The sequence below is a fragment of the Anneissia japonica genome, unplaced genomic scaffold (assembly GCF_011630105.1).
Source record: "Anneissia japonica isolate Jap-2015-1 unplaced genomic scaffold, ASM1163010v1 scaffold287714_len2871179_cov188, whole genome shotgun sequence".
NCBI classification, from domain to species: Eukaryota; Metazoa; Echinodermata; class Crinoidea; order Comatulida; family Comatulidae; genus Anneissia; species Anneissia japonica.
Window position 1 is genome coordinate 252,753 of NW_022755542.1, and position 22,890 is coordinate 275,642.

The 22,890-nt window shown below is 34.3% G+C and overlaps 2 protein-coding genes across 3 annotated transcripts in view; one reads left to right on the top strand and one right to left on the bottom strand.

Annotated features, from left to right (window-relative positions):
- Nucleotides 1-13,061, top strand: part of LOC117123635 (probable cation-transporting ATPase 13A3) — a 43,426-nt gene extending 30,365 nt beyond the window's left edge. The window contains exons 19-31 of the mRNA XM_033269636.1: nt 167-291; nt 740-933; nt 1,687-1,812; nt 2,747-2,826; nt 3,478-3,630; nt 4,039-4,102; nt 4,224-4,296; nt 5,595-5,745; nt 6,285-6,436; nt 8,435-8,576; nt 8,710-8,749; nt 8,983-9,069; nt 9,620-13,061. Coding sequence (XP_033125527.1) covers nt 167-291; nt 740-933; nt 1,687-1,812; nt 2,747-2,826; nt 3,478-3,630; nt 4,039-4,102; nt 4,224-4,296; nt 5,595-5,745; nt 6,285-6,436; nt 8,435-8,576; nt 8,710-8,749; nt 8,983-9,069; nt 9,620-9,805 — 1,573 coding nt within the window. The 3' untranslated portion in view covers nt 9,806-13,061. The remainder of the gene's footprint in view (nt 1-166; nt 292-739; nt 934-1,686; nt 1,813-2,746; nt 2,827-3,477; nt 3,631-4,038; nt 4,103-4,223; nt 4,297-5,594; nt 5,746-6,284; nt 6,437-8,434; nt 8,577-8,709; nt 8,750-8,982; nt 9,070-9,619) is intronic.
- A 5,244-nt stretch (nt 13,062-18,305) lies between these two features.
- Nucleotides 18,306-22,890, bottom strand: part of LOC117123603 — a 31,908-nt gene continuing 27,323 nt past the window's right edge. The window contains exons 3-4 of one of the 2 annotated variants that reach the window (XM_033269597.1): nt 20,462-20,851; nt 18,306-18,477 (exon numbers count right to left, since the gene is read on the bottom strand). In XM_033269597.1, the coding sequence (XP_033125488.1) occupies nt 18,437-18,477; nt 20,462-20,851 (431 nt within the window). In that variant the 3' untranslated portion in view covers nt 18,306-18,436. Of the gene's footprint in view, nt 18,478-18,523; nt 20,852-22,890 lie in introns of those variants that run through there. The other variant, XM_033269596.1, reaches the window with a different exon arrangement.

The window sequence follows — 22,890 nt, forward strand, 5'->3', positions numbered from 1 at the left end:
TTTTAATTATTATCATAAAACTAATAATAATCTGTCTCTTATACACATCTAGATGTGTATAAGAGACAGATGTAGGCCTATATACTACTTCAAAAACTATCGTATCCAATTATTCAGCAAGGTATAGTAGCAAAACGTTTTTTCCCTTCTAATGTAAATTCACCAGGGATAAAGTGGAATGCCAACTGCGTTTTCTTGGATTACTTATAATGCAGAATACACTGAAGGCAGAAACTACTCCAGTCATACAAGAATTAAAGGACGCCAACATCAGAACCATTATGGTTACTGGTAAGTTTCTCAATGTAGAGGGCAATATTTCATTTTCTCAGTGGTGGATTCAAAGGGTTGGGGTAGTCGCCCCCCCCCCCCTTTCCTAAATTTTTCAAAATTAAAAAAATTGAGAAAAATGAAAATTCTACTCACACTTTGATCCTAAGAGTGCCATTTCCGGCCTCTGGAATTGGCATAACCATAAATTTTCTTCCCTCAGTCCCAACCTTGGTGGGGCTGAGGTAGTATAGACCCTCCATCTGTGGAAGTCCCTCTCTGGGCCCCCTCTATTGCAAATTCCTGGATCCGCCACTGCTTCTGGTTATCATTTTGGCGCAATTGTCTTGTGAAGTTTTACGTTCATTGTACCTAATGTACATAAAAGTATTTCTTTGAAGATCCTGTCTCGTTTCAATGCACGATTAATGGTGTGCTTGTATTACACAATTCATTACTCTTCCTAAAGGTGACAACAAGTTAACTGCACTGAGTGTTGCGAAGAAATGTGGAATGATAGGCAAAAACGAGATGGTAATAGAAATTGAAGCTACGCCACCAACGTCAGAAGGACAAGCCAAGATTGCTTACTATCCAGTCCATGATACAACCAAATGCAGTCCTGCTCATAGCTCCTCTACTGAAGGAAATAGTCGTATTGTGGTAGGCGACAATAAATACAAATATATTATATATGCCTTCTCTCTTTATACGTATCTTTAATTATGGATTTAGAAATTACCTTGACCAATGACCACATACTAGGCCTACCAATAGTAAAACTATCTCAGGAGAGAATTCGTCCGATTTCCGTAGTGACCTAGGATCATAATTATTTTCAGATTCAGATTCATATGCATAGGCCTATCACACAAAAAATGCTGTCATCAAAATTATGGTTACCTCCGCCAAGGACATGTATTTACCGATGTCTGTCTGTCTGTCTGTCTCTGGCTGTTGGCAGAATTACCCAAAACTAATACATGAATCATCATAAGTTTTCGCAGAGTATTACATATTGATATAAGGAAGAGGTGATTATTTGTTCGGCTACTAAAAAGGCCAGTAAACAATATCAATTTCACAAATAAAAAAAATAAAAAGCTTACTCATCGAGCATAATAATAAAATCGCCCATACATTATTATTATCATATTATCAATACTATTTTTATCATCTTTATAAATATTATTATTTTTATTTATATAAATATTATATTATAATATTATTATTAGTTTTATGATACCAGTTTTAATTATTATCATTTTTATCATCAAAATCATAATCATTGTTATCTTTATCATTATTGATATTATTATGGTAATATTAATTGTTAGTGTCGTTGTACTTGATAGTTTTAGATGTTGTTGGTGCTTTTAAATCTTCATTAATTCTTTTTTTTTCTATTCTTTCCAGTCGAATGAAAGTATCGCCATTAACATTTGTGATGGCAAACCTTCAATTCCGGACTCATACCATTTTATAGTTGACGGAAAATCTTTTGCCGCCATACACGAATTCTTTCCGGAGATAATACCTAAAGTAAAGCTACTCATTTTAATTTTTAATGATTATTATTCATTAATTCGTTCAGATTGAAAAGTATTCAATACTCTCTAAAGTCCACCAGCCCAATGATATAATTCTGGTTAAACATTGGGGGAGGGGAGGTTTCTTCTGATACGTAAGGCAACATAAATGAAGTTCGATATTTTAAGCTGAACTCTCTGTGTCTAAATAAAAGTACAGGCTTAAAACGGTTTGGATTAGTCCAGAAATAAGGTGGAAGTAAATAATCTCTTTCTATTTTGATAATAACTAGTAATGTGTAATGCTATATTTAATTTTCGCTATATTTGTGTATTCGTAATGCGTGCGTCAGTATTTTTGCACATCCACTTATCTGCAGATACCGTATGGCAAGAGGAATTGCAAATTGATGATCCATTCCTCCAAGAATCATATAAATAATAATGGAATACTGTTATCTTTTTTTTTATCGTAACTTTATTAAATTATATATGCAATGCTTGCGGTACACCACGTGAATAGTTTTGAAAAGAACTGGTGTTGGTTGAGAACGTCTCGACGTTTCGATTGTGTTGCTTCAATCGTCTTGATAAGACGATTTACAATTTACAGTACAGTTAGAAAGAATAATATTAAAGAATAAAATTACTCACATAGTAATAGTGTAACAGTGTGTGGACTACAGTTGACAGTGTGAACTCAATGTACACAGTGTGGACATTATTCCACACTGTGTTCACACCTTGGGCACACTGTGGCAATACAGTCAACACACTCAGATTGTTATTTTTGTACACTCTGTGTACCCACAGTGCAAACCTCATCACCAATTCCGACCTAGTCAGTGTAGTGAACACATAATTGCCTTTCACTGTGTTTTCCATACTAATTCATTTTTACGACAACAAATATAAATAATGATGTTCTTCTTACCTGTTTCTTGTAGGTTGCGTTAAAGGGAACTGTGTTTGCACGCATGAGTCCAGACCAAAAGACGCAGTTGGTTGAAGCACTTCAAAAACTTGAGTAAGTTCTACTACTACTGCTACTGCGACTACGACTACTACTAGTACTACTACTACTAATACTGCCTTCACCACTACCACTACTACCTTGGATGAATAATAATTGTATTAGTAATTATAATAATAATGATTTTTTATTTTTATAAAAATGATGATAATCATCATCATATGTTAATGATCACAATGATAATAATGGTTTGTGGTTAGGATAATTATGTATGTAATATGTGTGGATTTTTTTTCTTGTATACTTGTTGACGATGTTAAAAGCACAACCAGAAACGATATTTCTTGTAAATACAGACACACAAATCGTTACTATACTGATGGATGTCTGAATAAAATAAAACCTATGCTATTAAATAGAGTTATTCTGCAGATATGTAAATAAACGAAACCTTTCTATTGATCTGTCTCCAAAGGTACTGTTTTTTATATTTTTCTTTCTTTATTCAATTTCTCTGCCTTTAAAATTATAATACATACATTAAAAATTGAATGATATTTCAGACAGAGTGGAATAAGACTGAAAACAATTTTAAACACCAAATAACAATAAACCGTTTGCAATGTGCCAAGTGGCTGCCTATAACTTACAGTAGGTGAAAAGGATATAATAGGTAAATGTCTAACCAATATTCCTTGTTTACAGTTACATAGTTGGCATGTGTGGTGATGGAGCTAACGATTGTGGCGCCCTCAAAATGGCACATGCTGGAATATCGTTATCTGAAGCCGAAGCATCGGTAGCATCACCATTCACATCAAAGACACCGAATATCAGCTGCGTACCTACGCTTATCAAGTACGTTAAAAATCTTAAATAAGTGTGATATTTACTAATTTTTATAATTTTAGTCATCCTCATATTAAAGTATATTTCAAAATATATATAAATGTTTAATAATTAGATAATAAGTTTACTTTATATTTAATAATTGGATAATAACTTTACTTTAATATTGATTAAACACGTTTATTGTAGGTCTAAGCACAATCATTGGTTTTGTAAAAAATTCAAAGTAAACAATATATAGGCCTATTTTGAGTAAAATTTCTCTTCGTGCAAAAAAATGAGCCGTTGGAGGCGCTCTACCAAAACGAATGAAAAAAACAAAATTTTCGTTGAAGGGCTATGTTGGATACGATAATAACATCTTTCTCCTATTCTGAGCACTGTTATTATTATTATCCATTCGTTTATATTTCGCAGTAAACTTAAATACATGGCTCTCTACAGTATGATCCAGTATACGACAGTATTGATATTGAACTCGGTAAATACTTTACATTACTGTATTTGCAATTATTTTACTCATAAGTTAATACAGGTCAGTATCGTGTCTACAATATTTATTCGGCTGCGATTGTTATGTCAAAAATGCATTTTTTCCCCAGATTGATTCGTTTCCAAGTGACTGGATGTTTATGTACTGGGATGTAGCTATCACTTCCATAGTTGCCCTTTTGAGTGAGTAATTTTAATCGGTTCTGCGATCTAAGTCATTGAAACTAAAAGGTAATGGTGATCACTTATATGAGAGCGCACACTACAATATCGTCTGCGCTGATTTTGTGCTTGCTTGGTGCATGTACAATATTAAAGCCAAGATCATTTACGTGTTCTTGGTAAGAATTGACCATACCATACTAATGGAGGCGTGGGTTCGAATCCCACTTCTGACACCATGTAAGAAACACGATATTCCACATTGGGTTCATTCATTCAACTGCCTTTATTCCAGTACCGTACAACACAAACCAAGCATTAAGTAATTAGCATATAAATAAGATGATTAACATAATAGAAACACAAAGTGTGACAAAAGAGGACCATGCATTTACGTAACTACGGTGTGAGAGAGTCACGTAAAAATAATCGCTCATTAATTTTAGCATGAACACATACACATAACATTTATTATTATTACAATAATTTGGAGATATGTTAATTCTTCATAGTTCAGTAAAGATATGTTCTGGTATTGGTGATACGCTTGAACTACATACATGATTCTTTAATAATGTTTTGATTTATGCGAAATAACTCCCACATACCAACAGTATTAAGCCTCTTTAAAGTTGAAATAGCATGATGATATTTCAGGAAAGCGTCCCTCGAGGATGAGTTACGATACTTTAAAATCCTCCTACGTTGTATGTCGTTACTCTGTTATTGTTAATTCATACACAAGTATTTAACATGGGGACTTCCAAGCCACAGTATTCTTTTCAAATTGAGTCTGACCAACTTCCAGAATAATTCTGATAACTCAAATTCTATCCTGTTATCATATACAATTTATTATTACATATAACTATATCCATTATTAGTATCTATATAGGCTATACAATGTTATATAGGCCTATACATAATATGGCAAAGAAGAGGAATCTCTGTGAGTGTAACCAGGGCTCGAACATGGTCCTCATGCATACAGTATGCGGACGCCATAGCATGATCCATTAAAGCTTTTCGAGTTGAGAATTCGAAAACGCTTGAGGGGGTTGATTTGGAAAATCTATAAGTGGATACAACACTAACAATCTAAGCCCACACATAAAAATAAGATCTATGTAATACGTACTCTTCTCAAACATTTTAAACGACAAGACAGGATCTTCAAGAGATATTTTTTTTATTACTGCATAGGGCTATGTGAAAACATGACACGTAAAGAGGTAAACTCTAAGCCATATTGCGGTACGGTAACACTCAGCCTAATTAAAGCGTTGTTTGCTATTATATCTTTTTTTTTTGTTTCAAAGTTGCCCGAAATGAAGCTTTTCCAAAGATAGTTTCTAAGCGACCTCAGAGTGGTCTAATGGAGCCCGCTATGCTGTTTTCTTTGATCGGTCACGTGATTCTACAGCTAATGTTCCAAGTCGGCAGCTTTCTGATCGTTAAAGCACAGCCCTGGTAGGGTGAACTCTATATCATTACTATATTGTTTCTGTTAAACATTCAAGTACATTCGTCCGTATCTACATAAATTTTAATCTTCCAAACAATTCATCTGTTTCCAGTAAGTAGATAGGAGACATTAGTTTTGTATTAGGAACAATTGTCCAAAACTTGTGAGAGAACATTGTTTCTAACAAAAGAAAAATTCTCTTATCTAACTATTATAATCATCATAATCCTCATAATAATCAAGAAGATAATTTACCGTACCTTTTCCAATACAGTATTAATAATAACAATAATAATGATGATGATGAAGATAATGATGATGATGATGATGATGATAATGATCTATAATGGTGATGATAACTGACAATGATGATGATGATAATAATTATGATGATTGTGACGACGATGATAATGATGACGAGGATGAAGATGATTCTAATCAGTAGTAGTTATAGATAGTACCGTAGTTGACTGTCATGGTGATAATTCTCATTAATCAGTAATAAGCTATATTAGATTTATATTCAACATAAGTGATTTTATAGGTTCGTACCCTTAGTTGTGGACAAGAATAAGACGGCGAACACCAAAGGTTACGAAAGCACAACCGTGTTCCTTGTATCGGCGTTCCAATATATTATTGCTGCGTTCTTGTTTTCCAAAGGCCCTCCATTCCGGGCACCAATATACACTAATGGTAAGTACTGCTTTAAGTCAGGCTCCGGAGGAGAAAAATTGTACGGTGAATAAGATACAGATTTTTGAATATTTAAAAACTGGGGAAAAGGGGTGTAACCACCCTTTTTTACACTTTTTCCCCCAGTTCTTTTTAATGTCCTAAAATCTGTATTTCATTCACCGTTCTTCAGTTTTTCGTCAAACAACTTTTTTCTGTCTTAGAAAAATCAGTTCTACAACATATCATTTTTTTCCTCCGGAGTCTGACTGTAAGGTTAGGCCAGAAAACTGAGAACCATAGCTCGATAAATCGACCATCTGAGAAAGACCAGTAGGAAGTAATAGGGCGAAAATTTAAACAAAAAGAGATGCTTTAAATAATTATTTTTTATTTTTCATTGAAAGACTTTTTTTTAAATATTTCTACTGATGTTTTAAAATTACATAATATTATTTTAGTTTTCGTATTTTTGTAATTTTTAATCGTAATAAAATTAATTTTAAATTTAATAAAACGTTAATCAATGTTTTAAAATTATTATATAGATCTTTGTTGTATTTATATTATATTTTGGTACGAATTCTTGTAAATGTATTTATTTTAAATTAATATATATATATCATTTATTATATCTAACTTTTTATTCATTTTGTTAACGTAGGTATAATTATGTGCTTTACGTTATATCACTGTTTTATCAAATTGATTTTAGAGGTGTTTTTAATAAATTCACTTGTCTTATGCTGTCTCTGCATTATCACGTTTCTTTGGCAAGTATCTGTAATTTGACTATTATAAATATAGGCATCCGATGACATCACACCCACAGACACCGTTTTGTCACTGAAAGTTTGATGGTGTGAATAGAGCTAAAGTCTGTATTTCTTTACAAGAATCGCAAAAATAATCAGCTTTGAATCACTCGTAAGATATATAAATATAAAAAATGGTTGATATATGAGCTATGTATCAAGTTACCACACTTAGTCTGATCCTGCAGACGGTATATTATGATTTGATATTTTTGCACGTCCAACACATCTAATTACATTGGCTTAGCTATTCGGTTTAAAGGCAGCTGAACAACCTGACATAGTGAAAGTACCCCTGTGCGACCACAAACGCATATACTCAAAATAAAATTGCTATTACTGAGATAACAGGACATGGTAAATACATAAATGGAATTATAAAGTGATGAAAATTGTGTGGAGTTTTATTTATTGTTCTCTAGTGGATACTATGATCGAGAAACTCAATATAGACAGAGTCATTAACTTTGCTTCGGACCTGTTTTTATTTTTTATACTTTAATGCATTTTATCAGGAAAATTATAAGAATATTAGAAGCAGATGTTGACATGCGTTGCAACCTGCAGAGGCCCAATGTAATAGCAGCTGGTATATATTTTTAGTAAAAAGGCAGAATAACTTTCTTGAAAGAAGAGATGGTGGGTGGAAGAGGGAATCATCAATTAGGGAGAGCAAAATGCCTTAAATAATTCAAACAATCAGTTCTTCGAAATACGAACTATAAACTAAAAAAACCCGTTTAAACTATGCACTGCATTGAAAATTATCATAAAATAAAACTAGTTGTATAGCCGATAAAATCAAAATATAACGTACCGGGTCTAGTTCCTTTTGTATATAATGGGTTTCGGCGTTTCAAATAATCATGTACAGACGTTTCATATCGTATTCGAAAATCTGTGCAATTGGGCCTAGCATACATCTCAGCTGACCCCTTCCATAGTGCCGGATTAACCATTAGGCAAATAAGGCACAAGCCTTGTGGGCCAGGCGAAAATGATGGGCCATCAAAAGTTGGACTGCAATATTATTTACACTCTATTTTCCGGTATTATTAGGCCAGAAAACTCGGAGACATTCTACTGTTAGAGTTTTTGGGCCATTTCCAAAATGTGCCTTGAGGCCAGACGATGCTTAATCCGGCACTGCTTCCATTTCCCAGTAATGTTAAGTTTTAAGTACCGGTATTATCTTTGTTTGCAGTACTCTTCACCGTCAGTCTAATATTTATGACTCTGTGCACCACGTTCCTTCTGTTTTTACCGGGTGGTGAATGGGCAGATAAAATCAGGGAATTCTTTGATGTAAGTACGATAATCGTTTATTTGAATACTGTATACAATTTGTAGGACACTCCCACATTAATTTGAATCCAAGTCCCACAGTTGCACATGGCAAATTGGGCTGAGCTCATGTTCATGTTCAATCATGTTGTAAAAGCATTGAACTTAAATATAATAAAATGGTCACATGGATAGACAAAGAAAAAAAAAGCATAAACCCACTGATGGGAAATGGGTAATAAATATTAATGATACGTACAAAAACTCCACCGAGAGTTTCTGTGGGAAATTTCAGTACATAGTGCAGCAATTTAAAGTTTTTGATTGTTTAACGTACCTGGCGTTGCTATCGGGATAGACTCTGTTCCTATCCCTAAACTTTGTGTTAATCAGTGAAAAAGCTTAAAAATAAATCGATTTTGGCACATTGGCGTTCCATATTACTTTATTTGCATTTGAGTTCCATAGTATACGTCATCCAAAGATCATCTGTATTTTCAATTCGTCATTCTCGGGATCGTTATCGTCTACTTTCTTCTTGCTACTTTGCTGGAGGTAAGTCCAGAAACTATATAACAGCGTAGTGTGTAACTGATGAGCACTATAAAATGCATGTGCATTGACAAAAAAGATTCGGTTTCCATACAAACGCTAAATAATATCGCCGACAGCTTTCGGTCGGTCGAATCGGGGAGCCTTCCAGATAGCGTCTGAAAACACTGTAACGACAGTGTAGCGATTGTATGGAAACCCAGCTAAACAAATTATAATGGCATAGGCAATGGTCATCCTGCAACCGCACCTCTTGGATATTGTTTCCAAGGTTCCAAACGACAGCGTAAAAACGTACTTAAGCATGTGTGATTGTGGGACAACACGAGTCGTTTTTTTTTTTTTTGTATTTTTTTGTGTGATTTCTAGCCTTGTTGGGAGTGATCAGTTGTTTAATTTGAGTGACACTCAAAAAAGTCTATTAACAATGGAATATTGTGATGCTCTATAATATAGACCTAAAGAATAATGACAACAATGTTCAATCAGAAATGTATTCATGAATTTTGAAATAGACAGTACAGTAACCATAACACATCTTCTGTTGACATAGGTTTATGTGAAAGGAAGCAAGGTGACCAAGCGATTGTTTGCTTGTAGTGGTTCTGATGGATCTGAGACCAGCGCTCACGCCACGGTACAGAAAGAAATACAAGAAGACACCTCTTGGCCTACGGTCACATATCGACCGAGAGCACGTACAAGCAGTATGCGCAAAGAAACTGAGAGCCAACTCTGATAAAGCTACCTTAATACATTTCATTTAAAGCGTCACGTACACAGCCTCATTATTGCGTACTTGTGCACATAAATAGACTCTGGCTCGTGAGACCAGATACCTTTAATTGAAGAAAACTTTTAGTAGTCATGCTCATAACAAGTTAATATTGCGTATGCTCATAATTTACGAAAACGAAATTTGAATTTAATGTCGCAAGTATGTACAAAATATAGATATTAAGTATTTTATATTACGGGCAAAATATATCAGGAAATGTACAGAAAACAAAGTAATGTAATTGTACTTGTGATTTGATCCGCTGAAAAAAAAATTCGCTTTAATCACTCAACCTGATATTCTAGCGGTTCCCTATAGTACCATTAGCATTTACTATCGAAACGATTCTTTAAAAATATTAATACTTTGCGTTCGGAGTTTGTCAATGTATGAAATATAAGATCACGTTTGAAAGTGAGTTTATTTCAGGTTAGATAGCGATACATTCATTGAGCAGTGATTTGGTATAATTGAATTTTAAATTGTAAGAAGATGAACATTTAAAATAGTGATTGGAAAGTTATTGTAAATCTACTGTTAATACATCAGTAGTATTTAATACTTGCTATCGAAATTGATTTTTGTCACCGTTAGGGTTCATCATATACATTTAGTTAATTATTTGAAACATGTAATGATTATTTGTTAAATGATTTTAGGCTTATTTGCCACTTTAGTGGGTGAGCGATAATTGCATTTAACTGTTAAGCATCTTCAACGTGTAGGTCTAGTGTTAACGTAAATGTAGTTGCAAAAAGATAGATACGTGAGCTTGTCTCCGCCGCAAGGTTGGTGATGAAATGATCAATTTCTCTTTTTTCTGATAGACATCACTTACAAAGGGCCTAAAGTACAAGAGATCAAAGGGTTAACACTGAACGTCCCATGAAAAAAAACTGATGCCCTATAGTAAATTAGGCCTACATCCACACATTGAGATTGGCCGGATTGTGTATGTGGGGATTTGGGTAGTGGGTGTGTTCGATGATTATGTATTGTTTGTATGTGGTAAATTGGGAGTCGAATAACCTCCTTGTTAAGCGCACAAAAGTTTCAACATGGAGCTTCATTTTAACCAACTGAAACTACGATGCCATCTCATAATAGGTGTAACTGTATTTCTGTTTTTTTTTTGTTTGTTTGTTTTTGTTTTTGTTTTTGTTTTTGTGTAGTATGAAATTTTCAATTTAGTTATTAGGCCTGTACCGTATTCTTGTTTATATCCTTGTCTACCAATGCATTCTATAATTAGATATTACTCTAAATCAGTGTATTAAAAATAGTAAAGTAAGAATCCATTCCAAATAAACGTCTGGTAGTGTAGTGGATACCATGAAGCCTAAACATTATGCCTTAAATTTTATACTGTTCTCTGTCAGTGCAACTATTATTAATTTTTTAAAGAAAATGAAATAATACATTATTATTGTATTCACTAATCATTTAAAAAATCCCCTGATTTGCACTACAGTTCAACTTGTATTATACAGGCTTTGTATTATAAACATTATTATAGCGCCCTCAAACCGAAAACCCCACTGCCGGCCACTTTCGAGGTCAACTTAGGCAAACGATTGGCGAACGTGTATTTAAACAAAAGCAATAAACGGGAATTTAATTTATTAGTGTATTAAACTGTATTATAGCAGTAATGGTGCGACGAATACTTAAAAAATATCGGTACGCGTGACGTTGTATTATGTTTACAGTGCGTTCCATGTTTTACAATATTTAAACGCTCGTTCAGGTTATACATATCGCGCTGTGCATTATGATATGTCAATGACGATGATAAAAACCCCTGGTTTTAATTTATGTAAACATTAACCCGTTTTAGTGTTCAAAATAGAATATTCAAAAAAATATATTGTTTTAGCCATATATTTTGTAAGATCATAAATATGATAGTAATAAAATAGACAATACATGACAACAATACAGTACGAGTTAAGTTCTGAATTTCGAAAGTCGTTATTTTTGTCTCAGAAATATAGTTTGAATTGGGAAAACTGTAGGTCTAATTTCTTAACCTGTATGTGGAGGTCGTTAGTGCTGTATGCATAGTTCTTCATTGTTTATGTGTGGTGGAGCATTCTGTCATTAACTTAGTATAAATCATATTATATAACTACAGTGTATAATTAGAAGGTGAGTTGGCATTGAATGCATACTCTGATAGTCGGCCTAGTATGAATTAATGTGTCTTATGAGGTTTCTTATTTATGGCACCAGAAATGTTATGCACACTAAATCCAACCATGTTGGATATGTTGTATTGTTTGTTGGTTATATTTGTAGGGTCTCTCATAAATATACGATTCACCTTAGAGAATGTGATTTAATTTTTTATATACTATATTTGTAAAGTTATATGTATTATATTATTCTGTTTGCCTCTGTGGTGTTAGTATAAATAATTCATTTGTAGACTACAAATTATTGATAATACAAACTTCGAGTTTGAGGTAATATGTCATTCTTTTTCATTTACTCTGTGGAATATAACATACAATGTAGTTTTCTTCAGTTTTGTAGTATTTAAACATCCTGATACCTGTATCTTGGTAGCATTGCATAATGAAAAACAATTAATATTTCATAGACAACGCCTACAAATAAGTGAACAGTAGTAATTTTATCCCTAGTTTAACAAAGCAGATTACCTCATTGCTATAGTCAAGTTATATATTGCGGATGTAGAATAATTTTAACTAAAACGGTCCGTTCACCAAAGTGTCTTCTTGTTTTAAGCTATGTAACCGGTTTGTAGCATAGAATTGGATTGTTGTAAGAAGGCAGTTGTTGTTGTATAAAAGGTAATTATCCGTTGACCTATCCGATATCGGGCCGTCCGGTAAACCCTTCTTTGATATAGTTACTCAATTTCCTTCCACAAAATGACAGCGTACACGTACGTACACGTGTGTGATTGCGGGACATGCGAGTTTTTTTTCTGGACCTGTTTGGTTGGTTAGGCCTCTCTGTTAAGTTTCACTGATACTCTAGAGTGGTCATTTTCAATACACGGCCTAGGGTACTAACATCATAATTTTGTAATCATTATTCAATGTGATTGCAAACACGAACCGAGTCTCTCAAGAAAAAGACTGTTCTTTCGACACCATCTTTTTATGACAAAGTATTTGTGATAGTCTTAATAATGCCACGGGTTGTGTCACATAAAACTTGATAATGAATAAAGTCGAAGAGTATAGAATTGCGATAGGTCCGACTGCCCAGATTTTGTATGCACGCAATGAAACGTTAAAAAATTATTACCAGGAAATAAGGGGCGCCCTAATTACGAACGCCTTTTACGTTTTTTGAAGGATGCCCTCTAATCTATGGTAGTGTATATTGTTCCAACGAAACACCGAGAGTTGGACCTCTTCGCGGTTTTTAAATCACATGCACAGATCTGCGTAAAACCGAAAAAAGCTCGCAATCAGGCGTACAGATCACACATGCCTACTACACATTCTCCCGCATTTTAATTTTATACCTCCATGGTTTTATACTCTCTCATACAGTTAAGAAAGTAAAATAGATTTTAATGTTTTGGATATTTTCTATTTTCATGCTCTGTATGTAAAATAGAATAAAATACAAAAATCTATTAAATTACTAGTATAGTCAAAATATATTGTCGTTTAATAGGTTGACTTAACATTTATCATTCTTATTTTTAAAAAAATATTGAATAATTTTACACCTTGATGTCACTGTATAAATTGAATGTTAAGTACGACGAATATTGTAAACAATTGGAAATTTAAAAAAAAACACATTTTAAATATTGATACTGTTTTATTTACAAAGGCCTATGAGTGCGGGTTTCAAACCATGCAATAATGAAACTAATTATTTATGTACATTAATATTCTCTTATTATTGTACAGTACTTACAATTATAACACAATCTTATTCCAAACGGCTTACAGTGAGAATAAGTCTGCAATCACATGGAATCGTGTTCCGTCAACGAAGTGTAGACCTAATGTGCCCGTGAAGTATAATAACTAATTGCCTATTAGATAAAACGTTTCAATTATTTCCCATAATGTTGGTTGTATCTAAGATATTACGCAATTGTAGAGGAAGATAACTGTTCAGTCAGAAATTGCACAAGACTTTTTTAGAAACTCGTCTATTTTTGATTGCAACTGAATGTTTTCACTCCTTCGTCGTTCACCGTCAAACATTGAATTCAGTAGCATTTTTCTACCCTTGTGAATATCACCATCCCCATCAGATTTTCTACGTCTTTGAGATAATTCTGCGAAACTTGCCGGCGTCAGCGAGTTAACACGCTTCCGTGCCTCCCGCAGTGGTTTCTGTATCCGCCATTCTGTCAGTATTTTATCAGAAGCTCCAATATACGGCGGATAGACACGTTCACTGGTTGGTAATGATGTGTCGTCAACGTCTTCGCTCAAATCTGTAGTTGACGACCATCCATTTCGTCTTACTAAGATAGGACTTGGGGTACCTCTGTTCACATCCGAGATAGCCTCAATTATTTCACCCTCGCAACTTACGAGTATAGAAGGTGTAGGTGTCGGTTGTGGGTTTGGTGGCGGCTTCGAATACTCTTTTGTTTCATAATTATTCAGTAGCTCGTCTTCTGAACTGGAATCATTACTGGATAGTGCATTATTTTTTCCAACCTCAACAGTGCTCTCTGATCTGGAGAGACAGGGGAAGATGCGGCTCAATCGGTTGAATCTTCTCGTTTCCTCTATTTCTGTTGGTGAGCTCTGAGGTGTTGTCTTTGCACTGGTTGCTCTGGGTTTCTTTTGATCGATCGCCGGAAGTACGCAAGAACCGCGCTTGGAAGCTATAAATCCCGCTTGAAAGTTGTGGAGAGATTTCTGAAGATCACCTTCACTGTGTCGTCGCCATTCTGTATGTTGTATAGTCTTTATGAATTCAGTACCTGTATATATCTCTCTGTCTGTATCCGCTTTATGGTACCGTTTACCACTGATGCATTCTGGCATCGGTGTCGGAATGCGTTTCAATTTGGGGGAATTTCTTTCGCTTATTGCAGGATCTGACGCGCGAAACGCATTATTGTTCATTTGCAGATTGCGTAAATTGTAACTAGTCCTGTTCAAATTCCGTACAACTTCATCCTCTTTGGCTTGCAGCTTACCCAATTGCGTTTCAAGACTCGATTGCTCAGCGGAGTTGCGTCGTCGGGCTTGGCTCGACCTTCGATCGAGATAAGTGGCAGTTGGGCAGATTCTAATTCCGTTTTTTACCCATTTGTGTTTCTCCATAATAACGGTCAACAAAATATACGTATCATTAACGACGATAAAGTTAATCACTCGCAAAAAAAAAACATAAAAGGATGAATGAATATATATAAAAATCAACAACTATCGACTTTTTCGAATTGTAGAATTCTTTCGGACCTCCTAAGTTAATTACCGTCCGAACATTGCGATCGGTTCTGTTACTGATATTGAGTTGAAGATAGCAGACAGCAAACGATAAACAAACTAAAACAAATCACTATTGTATTTTAGTCATCATGCTAATTGCTTGGCCTTTTTAATTAAACGGGTCATTAGACAGTGTAATCAGAGATTTAGCAATTCCAATGGAATAAGTGCATGCTTGCTCGGATTATTTCACACCAGCCTATAGATACATATAGGCGTTGCGATATAATAATAATAATAATAATAATAATAATAATAATATTAATAACAATAATAATAATAATAATAATAATAATAATAATGTGCAAAAAAGTGGCAAAATACATAATTTATATGATAATGAAATTACGTTTTTATGTATTATAAAGTGTAAGTCTATGTTTTATATGTATTTTAAAATGTATTTATATCTAAGGCATTCTGTAATTGCCCATCGGCTGTCGGATGTAGTTGTGGAAAAAAAAAATAATAATGATGATGATAATGATGATGATGATGATGATGATAATAATAATAATAATAATAATAATAATAATAATAATGATAATAATAATAAAATTCATAGTAGATAATAATATAAAAATCACTTGCTATTCATTCAGTTGTTACATTTTATAAAGGAAGTATCAATAGATTGAACGAAAATAGCATGCAAGTATCTTTAATTAAAACACAAGCTGAGAAACATCATCTTCAGAACCAGCTGTCAGTGGGTATTAACACGATCCCCTATACCCTCCAACGCACAGAATGCACGTACATCGTGACTAATTACCCGTAGCAGAGCAGTCAGTACGTCAACTTAACATCCGTCTATTTTAACACTCAGCTTTCGAGGTAGGCCGATAATAAACCTGAAACGCAACGCAAAAAGAGAATAATCCTGTAACGTAATACATTCAAAACGAGAATAAATTATAACCATGAACTTTCTAGACGTACATTGACCTGTATCCCTATAATGATACATACACAATTATTATATACCGGTAATAATAATAATAATAATAATAATAATAATAATAATAATAATAATAATAATAATAATAATAATAATGATAATAATAAAGATTTATAAAGCGCACATCTCCACCAATGGTGTTCAAGGCGCATATAATATAAATTGTGAAGAATATAGATTTCAGACCAAAACAATCGCCCCAACCGAGACCCAAATTCTGGCCGACTACATCTATTAGCCTAAAACTTAACCATGATGGAGATATCAACGGTCAAATGACAAACACATAAATGCTTCAAAAATTGTAATTGTGTTTCTGTTAGAAAATATAGAAACTGTGAACTTTGTTGGTCATCTATCTGTTAATATGAATTTGTACCGCACCCTAATAAACTCACGGCGTAATTAGGCCTATATAATATAGAAAATGTTGTCGAATATACTCTTTATTGATGCCGAATGTTCAGTCTTATTATGTGAAATTACATTGTGTTTGGCTATAAGAGAATACCGTCTATGGATTGTTTAAAGGTCATCTACTAGGAGTAATATAAAGTTACGGGTTAATGGAAATGAGCAATAAAGTATCCATGCAAAATCGATTGACTTCATTGTAATGCAAGGGAATTTGTCGACGGCTCCAAAAATAAGAGTTAAAAAAAATCATAAACTAATCTTTGAAAGAAATATGAACGCTGTAGAATCTGAAACAATTGTAAACAACATTGAATTGCTCAGATATAAAAGATCAAGTACTTCAAACTTCTCATACAGCTTGAAATAATCAAGTTTTTTGTTAATTAAAATAAGTTTTACTATTGAATCCTTAAGGTGTTTGTCAGCTGGCGAAAACATCTTTTCCAGATTTTAATAAAGAGTTAATAACTGACTCAAAAGTACAAAGTTAGCAATTCAAATACTGAATTTTATTCGTCAAGTTTATTAGCCAGCTTAACACAGAAAAATATATACTGTACTGTATATAGATTGTCAAAGTAGTAAATTTTCTTTGTTTTCAATCAATTAAATATCTATCGGTGCAGGATCAAACTATGGATATAAAATGAAAAAAAACAAAAACAAAAACAAAAACAAAAAAACCCCTACAATTATTTAACGAATCCACAAAGTCGAACCGTAAAGTGAATAAGAATACGTGTATATTATTATTTCGAAACCATATCTCATGTCATGGTATTTCTGATTAGCTCACTTTTAAAAATAAAACTTCTATTCCTGTCTGAAAGCAGCTCCCCGTATCGTAAATTGTCACCATACGTGTGTAGTTAGCCTCATGTAGCTAGATTACGTACACGCGTAACTTGGTGATACGAAGATATCCAGATTTCAGCAGAAAAAAAAGGGTCCGGGGTCGAAAGAGTTTTGTTCCCCTGTGAATTTCTGCAGATAAAATTTTATAGTGAATTTGACTTGCCAGAGCCAGTCGGGGAACTCGGCCCAGAGGCCAAAATGCCTAGCCAAATCTTATGTGACACCAGTCTTTTCAACGGAATCAAATTGAATAGCAAAGTTATAACTCACACGTGCTTCAAGCTACAAGACGGCTTAATAGTAGTTAAGAAAAAGCAAAATGCTTAATAACTAAATATATAACAAATAATGAGCCTATTGTACAGTCCGACAATAAGACGTTTCCAATTTTTAACTGCGCATGTTTGTCGAAGGTCAATTCACATAAACAAATCACATGGCTTAGAGTCTATGTTTTATCGGAATTCTATGGTTTTATTTATTGATGGATATTGCAGACGGTTTGCAACATTAGCCAACTTTATACTGTACTGTCAAGACAATAAAAAAATACTTTAAGCCGTATAATAATGTTAGTTTTAAGTGACTTGACCTTCAAGATAGTCATAGTTGAGGCTACGAGAGCTTATCTATGAGCATTACTTCACCAATGCACTTTTTGTACAGCCTCACTTTGTGTCATCAGTCATAAAAGTGTGTGCAGTGCATTGTTATGCCATAATATCTTATCATTCGTATTTGTGAGGTGTTGCCACAAAAGTGTCGTGTCATACGCCCATTCACAATTTCGTCAACATAAGGAAATAGCCATATAATTGTGACTATTGTTGACAGTCAGACATTCAAATGCGTCATCATCGATAACTGATAACAGTTAAAAATGGTCCAGATATAACGTAAGCTTACTGGTCAAACATTACTATCAAGCTCTCGTTCTTCACTATCTGGATGTTCACAGTCATAATGCTGTCTCTTATACACATCTAGATGAAATCTTTGACAAAGGCCATAACAGACACTAAATTTTACATAAAAGATTTGTTTGAACAATATTTATTTTATTAGGCCTTGGGGTTCCGTAGGCTAACTGCTGCTAGGCTAGAGGCCTAGCCATACTTATTACTACTAGGCCAGGGTCTTATAGTACTTAGGCTAGGACTAGGCCTAAAACATCTGCCAATTATTAGCATAGTATAGGTCGTAACCTATTATTTGTCTTCATAGTACATTATTATTATCATATATATAAAACATTGTTTATTATCAAGAACCAAGCAAAAACATGTACGCCTACTATATACTACCGATCAAATCGTCCGCGACTTCAGTCAACAATCACATGTGAGGGAAGCGGTTAATTTTTTTTTCTGCAGGTAGCTTTAGTTTAGCCTACTGCAAGGTCAAGGGTTGTCTAAGGTAGTAAGCCAATCATTACGCAAAATATGTGTAGAAAAAAACACACTTGCAATGTTGGTGGCGCACTTCACATCTTGTTCCCTGTGCTGAAGATGAAACGAAACTATCGATTTTTGTCTATTATCTGCATTTTTTTAGTCAATTTTCATTGTTTGGTAACAAAATAAGACGCATTATATGTAAGTATAACTTTAGATTAACGACTTAATCTGTGGCAATTGTGACTGAATTTCTTTGATATTATGTTACACATCTTTTCTTCAGTTTTTTGGATAACATTTTTGGTTTTAACTATTCACATAGACATTAGACATTATACATAAAGCCACCAACCAAGCTCCATTCAATGTTTGAAAGTATCGCCTTAACCCAACCTAAATGGTACCAAACATCTAATCATCTACGAGAATTCTTAAACTTTTGTCGATTACATGTGTTTAAGGTACATTTCTTTACCAAGGCAAGCTTGGGTAGGGCTATATTCATTCTCCTTTAACCTGGAAGAAACTTCCACTGTTTGATTACCGTATGTGTTTTAAAATGTTTAAGGTCTGCAAAAACAATCTAAAGTTTCATCTATTTTTTGGCTCCGGGATGTGTAAAGCAATAACCGTTGAGATGCAGTCAAGTCAGATAATTTAATTATAAACACGAACAAGACATATTGACGCCTAAAAAATGTACATTGTTATTACGTCATCACGCTTGTTTCCTGTTCAGCTGTGCAATAGTAACTGTAAGTTTCCTTGGAGTAATGTAAATAGATTACACTAAGTTAGTATGGTGTCGTGGCTATTAATATCAAATTTAAATTTGTATTCACAATGAATTCCTTAAAAATCAAATTTATAATCATATAACAAACATGCAGTCGTACTCTGTCAGAAATCTGGATATGTATAGTGAAAATAAAGATTGTTACAAAACTAGATGTACAATCAACCGGCTTTCCTCTTCTGCCTAGATAAAATGGAAGGCATTTTGGTAACAATTTTGTCAAATCGTTTTAAACTGCTGTTGCTCTGCAGTCAGAAAATTGATGCAAATAGTTTAACAAGCGTCTAAAGTACGACGCGTTCGACAGAGATCTTTATGTCTGGCGGAAAATGTTTTTAACACCGTCGTATAACACTTTCAACCTGAAACAGTAGGCAAACCTTTACCTTGGTACGGAGACTTACGAATACGATTCATGTGCAGTGCATACTAGCGCTGACGCCACAACCGACATCGAAACACGTTTCCTGTGTTTGTTTCAAATGCTCGTCAACTCAAATATGTTGATTTCCTCTTTCCAAAATCTCAAGCAAAGTGTCATTTTATTTGCTGTTTCGTCAAACCAGCCATTCACAATTTCGTCAACATAAGGAAATAGCCATATAATTGTGACTATTGTTGACAGTCAGACATTCAAATGCGTCATCATCGATAACTGATAACAGTTAAAAATGGTCCAGATATAACGTAAGCTTACTGGTCAAACATTACTATCAAGCTCTCGTTCTTCACTATCTGGATGTTCACAGTCATAATGGACATCTACACAAAATTCAGTGTCGACGATCGTTTTCTTTTCTGTACTCATCTCAGCAATCAAATCCTGCTTCTCCTTCAAGCTAACTCGGTCTAAAAATGGTTCTCGTTCACGTAAACTATCCTGCCGGATGCTGTCACGGTCGCGTATGCTCTCGCGGTCACGCACACTTTCGCGTGGACTTTTCGCGCTCCGTCTACTGCTTTCCCGACTGATATCAGTGTTAGCGCACCGATATTTTCCACCAGACGAACGCGGTTGAAGATCCCGAATAACTCCCCATTGGCGAAAAAATAAGGCGATGACTAGAATCCATAGTAAAAATACGGTGATGAGAATGATGACTTCTTCCGTCGTAGTAGTTGATCTAGCACCTATTGGAAATCAGAACAAAAGAACAAAACAAGACAAAACATGTTAATAACATGCGAAAACACGAATCCAAATTCAAAAGCAAGAATGTTGTTATAACAATAATATTAGCACATTTAAAATATTTAAGATTCTGGCTCATTGTTTGAAATGTTTATGATGAAGAGGCGGTCTTATTTGTACGCAGTGTTTTAGGGATAGCGCTATCAAAACATACAAAGAGGTTTATAACTGTATCTGTTGCCTCCAATCGAAAGTGGCCAAATAATTTTGTGACTGTATGTAAAACAGAAGGTGTATTAATGCTACTGCAAAACTTTTATTGTTCAACATTTTCCACAAATGTTGTTTTTCTGTGCCTGCATTTTTCATACATGTAAATGTTAAATTTTGTTGACGCTCTAATAATAAATATTATACAGCCATATGTGCCGTACGTCCAAAAATTAAATTAACGAAGTCGCCTAGCCTGCTTTCCACTATTCGCGCGAATCGAATGTGTCGGTTCATGCGCATGCGCCTTTACATTTCTATCGGAATTTGTCGCTTCAGAAAAAATGCGCAACCAATCAGAGCTCAGGAAGAGAAGCTTTCGAATAAATTCGCCCAGTAGTGGAAAACAGGCTTTCAGTCGGGCACAAACTATATGCAATGGTCCTTCGACCGTTTGCTGTCTGTGATGAGAGCTTATGACATGACGCCGTTTCCTGAATGTCGACGGCAGACCGAGTGGATTTCGTTTAAAAAGATCGTATTGGGTATGTCTACGCCGAATTATGCAAATCCCAACACGCTGATTGGTCGACTTTACCCTAACCTTAAAACATAACTCTGCCTATCTTAATGCACTACAGCATGACGTAAAGCCGGTTTTCCACCAGGCGAATTTATTGGTTGGTTGCGCATTTTTTCGTTTCGCATAAAAACTCCGATAGAAATGCGAGTGCGCATGCGCATGTGGACCGACGCTTTCGATTTGCGCGAATAAATTCGCCTAGTGGAAAACAGGCTTAAGATCGGCGTAGATGCAGCCACTTTGTAAAAAAAATATCTGTGAGCGTGCATCGTCTTGTCTCGTTCCGTGTGGAATCGTGTCGGCTGTAGTGTACGTGCCTGTACCTTTAAGTGTCTGCCGATTCTGTGGCGTCATTTTGCGTGACTGCAACTTTCATAAGTGAACTTTGCAGTACGATTGCGTATTGTGTTCATAATATTTCATTGCAATCAACCAGCAGGCAGTATTTCTCAGTGTGACGTTTATAAAAATCAACTATGAGATTCTAAATTACAAAATAATATCAACAGCTTTGCCTTCCTATAATCTGGCATGAAATATCGAGTATATGCATGTACCAAGCAAACGTAATATTAGTAAATTTAAAATCAGAGATGAAATTTCATGCAATGGAAAAGAAAATGTAATAATATAATAATGACTATGACGTAATAACAATAACAATAATAATAACCACAAAACAACAATAACAATAATAATAATTGTAACTAATAATAAACAATAATAACAATAAATCATATTTATAAGATTTATAATACATTCTATTATATCACTATTGTTCATAATCATTTATAATAAGGATTTATGAATACGACTTTCGACAAAAAGGTGAAATAATAAATTGAGAAATTAAAAAAAAATACTTGTACTGTAAGACATGGTTTTAAATTGTTATCTGTGGGGAAACATGTGTCCTTTAAGCTAGTTGGTTCCTTGAGAATACCCTGGCAGTTGTGAGGCGGATACTTCCGAGCACTTTCATCTAGACATCAATGGAGCATCCAATATGCTGTACTGTAAAACGATTCCTATTAAAATTATCAAACCGGTTCTCTCGGGAGTTTGAGTTTATACTCGCATAAAGTACACGGTTCTAAAGGAGAGCATTCACTTATTTACTACGCGCAACACCAATAATGGAGACCCGAATATGTTTCCATTTACAGCAAGTATGGGAGGATGAATTTTAAGTACTGTATTGATTGATTGATTGATTGATTGGTTGGTTGGTTGGTTGGTTGATTG